Genomic DNA, 8,648 nt, shown 5'->3' on the forward strand with positions numbered 1-8,648 from the left:
TAATTTATTTTCATTTGAATTCAGGGATTCTATTAATCTCATCTCATCAAGAGAGAGTTATGAAGCCATGCGGTAGGCGCCAGCGAAATTGAAATTAACAGCGCCAGATACATTTCTGCAGTCAAATTGATGAAATATTCGATTCGCAAACGAAGACCCGGAACCAAAAAAGCGTCGAAGAGATTAGACTTTGAAATGAGTGGGAACGCGGAGTGCTAGCTAGGGAGAGAGCCAGCATTAGGCCAATCTCGAATGTAAATTATCAACAAATCAGCTCGGAATGACGGTCCCGATCCCCGGAAGGGCTGGAGGGCGAGGGGTGTTGCGGAGTTACTGCTGGTATTGAATTAGTGTCAATCGGTTTATAAGGTTTCACAAACCCAGACCGTTACACCGCGTCATAACCAGCCTTAATCTATTCAATTATCTAAAAACGCGCTGATAAAATCGAATTGAGCGAGAAATTCTCGAATGTAGCGACACGCAAACGGTTTACTGGGTTTTTATCAACGCCAGATCAACCAATCAGACCCGTTCGGCCCTGTTCCGAGTTCTTTTTTGGTCGTGCGTTTTTCTAGTAGTGTCTATTTCCCATGCGACGGAGCCGGGTTATTTCGCATACGTCACACGAATCGAGCAGTAATCCTATTCATTAACTACACGAGATTACCGTGTTCCCCCGACCACGGACCCAGTTCCGCAGTCGCCATAGTTTCGTCCAATCGAGAAACATATTTAAAAGTTATCTTCTTTTTAGTGAAAAGTTAACTGTATGACTTGTATATATTGTATCTGCATCGACAGGAACTGGACCTAGAAATGTTAGGGTCCAAATTCATGAAAAACGGTTAAGCTTAAAAACGGTTAATACGTTTGAATTGTAACTGATATGGAAAATATATAAAGTTAGCAGAAATGATACCTTGTTTCGCATTTCTGCTGAGCTTAAAAATCAACCCGACCAGCAGTTAATTTTGTTGACAAAATCGATAAGGGCGTTAAAAAAAATGGAATTATCATTCGACTTCACAGAAACGCATAGAATTATTACAAGTTAAAACAATTAAATAAAAGAGAAAGAAAAAATATATAGATTTACAAAATGGTAGTGTGCTTTTCCATACAGGTCGCTTGCGCAGGCACCCAACCATTCCAATTATCATTTCCAGTAAGCAAACTCAACGATGAATCACATCTCGGAAATACCGGGTCCATAAATACCGGTAGTCAATATTCATTGTTGTATATAAATGACAATATGGCCTGTAAGAATAAGAGACGTTACTTCTCCCACGGCGAACCAAGCTTGATTAAATACGTCACCGATTCTTCATTGCGCTTAATTTCATCCTGAAAATAATTTCCGTAATAAATTTCTGCACGTGTAATTAATACACGTATTATCGTGCGGCCGGGTGGTAGTAACCCGATTACCCCGGCCGGAAAAAAACCGGAGTCGCCCGGGAATTGTAATTCCGTTAATGGACCGAACTCCCGGTGACCCTCAGCCGCGGACTGCTCCACTCTGATGGATGGGAATAATTGATTAGGAATTTCTTTTCGATGTTCGTAAAATGGGAATTAAACGTCCCGTTGCATTTATATACTATCAAGAACTGCGCCGAGGATTTTCTTTCCGAAATTGTCGTTGAATTGATTTCCCCGAGGAGGAGGTGTTTGTATTAGTGAGCACTTCCCGGATCTTACTCACTCGCCGAGATTATTCGAAGTGATTTATCAACGCGACTTTTCGCGTTTAACGACCTTCACCTATGGAGTAAATCGAATGATGGAGTAAAGACGGCTCTCGTGCGAGATTTTGAATACAAGATTGTGTAAATTCATCTTTGAATAGCTTTTGGACTGACACGATTCACGTCTGAAACCAGTTCCAGAGTTGTGTGGGTTTAATTTGACTCTGGATCCAGTTTCACAGTTGTGTGGGTTTAATTTGACTCTAGATTCGGTTCCACAGTTGTGTGAGTCTTATTTGAATCTGAATCCACGGTTCCACAGTTGTGTGGATTTAATTTGTCTCTGAATCCAGTTCAACAGTTGTGTGGGTTTAATTTGACTCTGAATCCAGTTCCACAGTTGTGTGGATTTAATTTGACTCTGGATCCAGTTCCACAATTGCCTGATTAAAACCAAAACGCGTGGAGACCTCATGTGAAACCAATTTCTCGCTGAATTCCATACAGCCATATATCCGGAAAACTACAATATATCAATGATTTGATTTTATTTTGGCTCAATACTTATACTGACGATAACATTAATACAAATTCATAAATAATTATCAATACAATATACAACTCAGCCAGGTATACAACTATAGTTCTAAAGGGATAGGAGAAAATTGGGGAAAAAAATGCAACGTTCATTAATCTACTTAATTCTGAACCACAAAACAATGATTCAGACGCGAAGGGAAGGAAAATCAGAGCATTACGACGTCGCCAGTGAGTAGGATGTAAATCAGATCTATTTCACAGTTAAGTATCAGCTGAATAATTATGCAAGAGCGGTTTTCAATCTGAAACGACAAAATACAAACCAGGTTTTTTTGTGTCCTACATTCATTTTGTTTGACTAAAGATCATAGTTAGTTTGTCTCTCCCTTGAATCAGGGGGTTTACAAACTTCGAGGGTCTGTCATGTAAATCATATAGTGTGTCTGACCACCAATAGAAGGTGTTGCACGTGATGTAGTAGTTCGTCTGCCCGTCAGTGCTGGAGACTTGTCTACATAACATCAAGACATTGAATCATAGGATTTACAAACTTTGAGGGTCCGTTATGAAAATCACTTGTTCGACCACCATTAGAATGTGTTGCATGCGATATCATAATTTGTACGTCCGTCAGTGCTGGAGACTTGCCGTACATAATAACAAATGATAATCGGGAGATTGGCAAAATAGGAGGGTCTGATACGTAAATCATTTATTCTGTTTGACCACCAATAGAGGGCATAGTCACAGCAAACAATCTATTACCTAGTGTTGCTCAAAAATTGTTTAGTAGATTCAGCGGTGGACAAATATTTTCTTGACCGGTTCATTTTTCGCAATAAATTAATTTCTAATCCTTAAATAAATAAACTTCATTGATCAGTTCAATCGCTTGTCACATGATGTCAAGTAATCTCGAGAACTAACTAAAATGAGTTCGACTCTATCATTTTGTTGTAATAAGCCGACATTGAACAGGGGCGGTTCCATGGGGGTTCTGAGGGTTCTGGGATACCCTACGTCTGTGCCCCTTGGAGATGCCCCTGAATTCATGGATTTGACGTAAAACTGCCCTCGTTTGGTATGATCGAGCGTAGTACATGTAAGTGCCCCAGAAAAAGTTTGATGTTAAGGGACCTTTTTTGCCGTGATTCAACATAGAAAGTACCTTCCCCTATTATAGTGAGTGCTCTTATACAATTCAGAACCCCCATCGAGATAGAGCCCTGGATCCGCCCCTGAAATCTAATTCACGAGTCCTACCTGCTCAAGATTTTTCCAACGCGGTAATTCGAACGTCCATTTTCTTCACCAGAGCTGACAAATCTTCGACGGCTGAAAATAACGATGAAATCCGGCAGCTTTAACGAATTTTTCATCTTTAAAAGGTGTTTTTAGGAATTGAGGAGTCGTAGTCGGGGCCGGTATTAAAGGAGCCAGGAAAATTGGGTTAACCCTTTCAGTGCGTCAACACTGCAATGCAGTGTATGAATCAGTGATTGATTTTGCTAGTACACCGCACTGTGGTGTATTGATGTAATTAGTAATTATCTCTCTTGAAAGATGGCAGCACCTGTCAAACATAGTGAAATATTAGTAACTAACGATACATCGCACCAGGGTGTAGACGCACTATAGTGGTTTTCCCGTTATTCAACACACTAGGGTGGAATTTTTTCAGAATTTTCAAATTATCTCCAGCACTATACGGGTATTGATTAGTCAGCACTGAAAGGGTTAAACTTTCAAAAAGAATCGTCGTATTTACAGCCGTCGTTTTACGAATACGTACTTCTTTTCAATTGTTCGTTGTCGATGACGAGTTTCTCGACTTTGTTGGCGAGTTCCGAGTCGATGACACCGCTACCCTGCAACATCGAAAAATTCACATTTATCAAATATCTTACGATAACAGGGGCGGATTTAAAGGGGGTCGGAGGGGGGTCCAGATCCACCTAAATTTGAAAGTCCCTTAAGATGTCAACCCCGAAAATAAGCGACCTCTTTTCAATTAAGGTGTGTATTGAAAAAAAGTGGTATTTCTTTGCGCAAAATGATGAATATATGATGGAACAGCTAACCCCACCCCCCGATATATCGCATTTACTGTATTGCGATTGTGGTATTGTGCATTTAATGATTAATTTCATGGATTTCATCATTCAACTTTGTGGAAATCTCACCAAATTCTTCTTAAAATTTCAAAACATTTCTTCTATCGTCGAAGAAACCCCCTCAAGCACCCCCACGGTGGTTATAGCCAGGAGGGCTTTGCTGCTACACAGCTTGCATCGTCCTTACAGTAATATTTCGTATGGTCCCTAATTGCTTCCATACTAAAATTCTATATCCACCCCTGGACATTAATTCATGTAAGATTGATAAGAGTATGGTTAGCCATCTCACTACTAGGATTACAAACAAACGTGTTATCATCGTTATGACGGTATATGATTAGTTGCTAAGAACAAGGGTCCTGATTTTGTATAAACAATTGGAATTAAATGCGATTAGCTGCTTTGTGGAACTATTCCAGGAGTCCGGACCGGGCTTTCTATACAGTGTAAAGGACTGACATTAAATATGCAGATCAAGCATTTTCAACATATAAACATTCAATTTGAACATCTTACTTAAAAAAAAAAACATTTATTCTGTGTTAATATTTGGTCAGTGTTTTGTGTAAGGGATCATTCATTTATTACGTACGCATAAAATTTGAATTTTTCAACCCCCCTCCCCCTCTGTACGCCATTTTTTCATATACATTAAGCATTACAGTACACAATTGCACCCCTTCCCTAATGCGTACGTAATAAATGAATGACCCTTAAGTGCCTTAGAGCAGCATTTGTACTGAATAAGGCGCCAAATATGGTAAATAAATGATTAGGGGGGCTACATAAAATAGGTCAGGATGAGATTGCAAGTAGAAAACCAACAAAAACTGAAATTTGGACTACGGTAAATTCTGAACAACAGAAAACAAAATCAACATCACATGAGAATAAAGACAACATTCTTTTCAAACCTTTTTTATCCTCAAAGTATCCGGCGGCTGGTTATAAAATATAGACAGTGATAAATTGATAAATTGGCTTCCACAGGTTTGATAAATACATGTATTTAATACCCTGAAGCAAACCCCGTTTAGGGCTACGAACTAGCCCATACGCCCCGAGAGTGGACTACGAATTAGCCCACAAACCCCGAGAGTGGACTACTAACTAGCCCATACACCCCCAGAGTGGACTAGGCCTAGCCTATACGCCCCACGAGTGGGCTGAAATGGTACGAGACATAAAGACTGACAGATAAAAGATATACTCACCGGTGCATTGAGTGAGTGTTTGATTTGTTCGCGAGCCCTCGCTATCTCACCGACCAGTACACTCTACAAAACAATAACATTTAATATATAGAACCAGAATCGACGTGCGGCAAAGCTGATACTAAGAAAGCCCCGACCGCAACAAACTATGTTTCTAGGGACGCTGCGCCCTCTACTGACGGGAAAAAAAGGTGCTTAACCCTTTCAGTGCGGTGTATAAATCAGTGATTGATTTTGCTAGTACACCACATCACGGTGTATTGATGGCAGCACCTGACGAAAAACACTTAGATATAAGTAACTAACGATACACCGCGCCGCGGTGTAGACACATTAAGCAGACGCCTGTTATTTGAAGCGCTGGGCTCGAACTTTTCCAAAATATTCAAATTATCTCAAGGTGTTTAAATTAGTCAGCACCGAAAGGGTTAAATGATCGACAATTTTAATATCCAACGCCCCCTGGTGAACATAAGCAGAAACAGATGACTTCGTAACAGGGGCAACTAATTCACTAAATTCATTGAACCCTCATTCGTAGGAAAGTCGCGATACTTACGGAGTTTGAACCGTCGCCGGAGTCCGTGGAGGTTTTTTGCGCGATACGTTCGTAGAAATCTCTTTCGGCTTCATGGTAACGGAAATGGTCGAACCAAACGGTTTCAAAAGCGAACGGATGAACCATATTGAAATATATTCTAGATAACGTCAAGAGAACGACCTAAAAAATAAAGAAACATTTATCGAATCCTGTGTCTATTTGGCCCGTACCGAGGGGGTAGAGAAACAACCCCCTGAAATGTTCAAAGTGCCCTAAAAAAAGTCAGTGTCTAAAATTTAAGAATATTTTAGGGGTAGCGAACGAAACCCCTAAAATATTCAAGTCAGTGTTTAAAATTTTGTGTCATGATTTTCTGAAATTTTGATACAATTTTGATGTTGTTGAAAAATGATAAGAAATCCATTCTGTAAACGGACGATTTATTCAGGCACTTCATATAAGGATGTCTTTTTTTCAATCGGAAAATACCCTTTTTCACGGTGAAAAAGTGCATTTCATCGTGAAATAGAACTGCCCCTCAAACTACATGCCCACTTGGGAAGTGGTTTCAAATGCTCAACAATCTAACAATTTCAATATTCAACGCCCCTGGACCCATATACAACTAGGGGTCCAGGGACACCATGCCCACTTGGAAAGTGGTTCCAAATGCTCAACAATTTCTAACAATTTCAATATTCAACGCCCCCTGGTGACCATATACAAAAACCAATGACCTTGAAACCCTAAGGAAAAAATCTGCTATTTCGCCCATGGCTTGTTCGAATTGGCTGATTGACGCGCATGCGTACAGAGGGGCCCGACTTAGAAACTTCAAGGAAAGTGTGAAGAGAGTTAGAGAAAATAGGAGCATGGAGCGAGATTCGAACCCGAACCAGCAGATTGCTAGCCTTCTTTACCCAAGACCACCGGGCTCACTGCCAACTCTAATCCTCTAACCCTAAACCTAACCCTTTAGACCCAAAACCAATCGAAACCCTAACCCTAAACCCAAAATAATGATTTTACTGTTATATTCTAATAGTGTATCTTATTATCTATATTTGTGGCAAAATGGCGCATTTTTGATTATTGGCAAAATATCCACTTCCTTTTCTCTTTGAATACCACGTTTTTGCAGAAATTTAAGTAAATTCGCAGCAGCTAAATATTAAACCCTGACAAAAATCGACAATTAGCCGCGGAAATCTGATATTGCTTCCCACGCGCCTGGTTAGCGTGTCCTGTTCCACCAAAAAAATGCAAGTCACCAAACCAGTCCCCGAAAAAGGTTTTCAAGCTTTCGGCTTCACTCTGTCAAACTTTCAGGTTTATATAGGCCTATCGTTACACAAATTTTTCCCCTTTGCTCATTTTTACCTGTAAAATGTATATAAAGTTGATCCAATTGAGTTTAACGCCTCGAAATACAGGAAAAATACCCCCAAAACATACAAAATTGAAAAAAAAAGGAATCCAAAACTCACGAATCACTTCCTACTCCACGTGAATACTACCGGGTCGATTGGTAACCACGCTACACTAAACTGCGGCTGGGGCGATGTCTAAATCACGGACTAAGGACGTTTGTACTTTTTAATACCGGGTTCCTGGGGCCTATAAAACTGCCCCATTGATAAATCAGACATTTCTGAAAGGAAGCGTTGGGGTTGATATTTGCTCTGGAATTACTAGACTCGCCAGAGCGAGTATTGAAATCGTCAAGTGCTGCCCCTAGAAATAACGATAGCGGTGAAAATATGAACCACAAGACTCGCTTGCCAGACACTTTATCCTATCACCGATTTGTAGACTGGTTACCGGTCTCTATCTTCAATTAGAATATATTGAATGGGACAGGCAACCAGTCTAACCGATTTGCCGCCGGCTGGACTCCGATAATCATATCTTAACAAAAATCGATTGTAAATCTTTAGAAAGTATAGAATCGATTGAAATTGGTTTTTTCAGGTCCCCTGAGATGATTAAATGAGTGGGAGACGAAGCCGTACGGGGTTAACGGGGTACAACACTATATATTTCGGTTGATCTGAGGTGGCCGAAAGAGTCGCGTCCTCACAGGTGTAACAACAATTCATCGGAAAGTGCCGGACCTATTATTGAATCGATTTTCAGACTTTGGACTCAAATTCTCTTGATGTGTGACATGTTTTCTGAAACGTCTCATCTGTGCTCAAATACTATCGAATAAGTTTTATCGTTGATTAGGTTAAAGAACGAGCGTGATATGGTTCATTCATTGCGCAATTGTTACTTTCCCGATTCTTTATCAGATATTGAAAATATGAATGACAAAAACCAATTTACCATTTTTTCATGGTGCGTATTTTGTTAACGGATCACATGGGTGAAGTGACAAATTATCCACAGACGATGGATACAAAATAGTGGAACTAATCATTCCTTAGAATGTGTAGAATGTTTTACTAATTCCCCCATATAATTGGAACTTTCAGAAATCTAGTGAAATGTCCTTAAAATTCACCAAATTCCTCGTTGCTTTTATTCGAACAAACGCCGC

At 40.0% G+C, this 8,648-nt stretch overlaps 1 protein-coding gene across 3 annotated transcripts; it reads right to left on the reverse strand.

Annotated features, from left to right (window-relative positions):
- Positions 1–2,254: 2,254 nt before the first annotated feature.
- On the reverse strand, positions 2,255–7,642 carry LOC141909878 (elongation factor 1-delta-like). Of its 3 annotated transcripts, XR_012619794.1 has the most exons (7): positions 7,487–7,603; positions 6,125–6,286; positions 5,566–5,628; positions 4,027–4,102; positions 3,498–3,569; positions 3,000–3,090; positions 2,255–2,536 (listed from the first exon to the last, which is right to left on the reverse strand). XR_012619794.1 is itself a non-coding variant. In XM_074800546.1 (6 exons), exons 2-5 carry the CDS (start codon positions 6,248–6,250, stop codon positions 3,502–3,504), a joined length of 333 nt encoding a protein of 110 aa, XP_074656647.1. In that variant the 5' UTR covers positions 6,251–6,286; positions 7,594–7,642; the 3' UTR covers positions 2,257–2,536; positions 3,498–3,501. The 3 variants fall into 3 exon arrangements, 2 of the variants coding, with proteins under 2 accessions (XP_074656647.1, XP_074656646.1); XM_074800546.1 differs by lacking the exon at positions 3,000–3,090 and having other exon boundaries at positions 2,257–2,536; positions 7,594–7,642; XM_074800545.1 differs by lacking the exon at positions 3,000–3,090 and having other exon boundaries at positions 2,258–2,536.
- Positions 7,643–8,648: the final 1,006 nt, after the last annotated feature.

Source organism: Tubulanus polymorphus, chromosome 8 (genome assembly GCF_964204645.1).
Source record: "Tubulanus polymorphus chromosome 8, tnTubPoly1.2, whole genome shotgun sequence".
NCBI lineage: Eukaryota > Metazoa > Nemertea > Palaeonemertea > Tubulaniformes > Tubulanidae > Tubulanus > Tubulanus polymorphus.

Coding starts and splice junctions, on each gene's coding strand:
- LOC141909878 (XM_074800546.1), bottom strand. CDS start 6,250: ATGGTTCATCCGTTCGCTTTTGAAACCGTTTGGTTCGACCATTTCCGT. Junction 4,103..5,565: donor AACACTCACTCAATGCACCG/GTGAGTATATCT, acceptor TCGATGTTGCAG/GGTAGCGGTGTCATCGACTC. Junction 3,570..4,026: donor CAACGAACAATTGAAAAGAA/GTACGTATTCGT, acceptor CGTTATTTTCAG/CCGTCGAAGATTTGTCAGCT.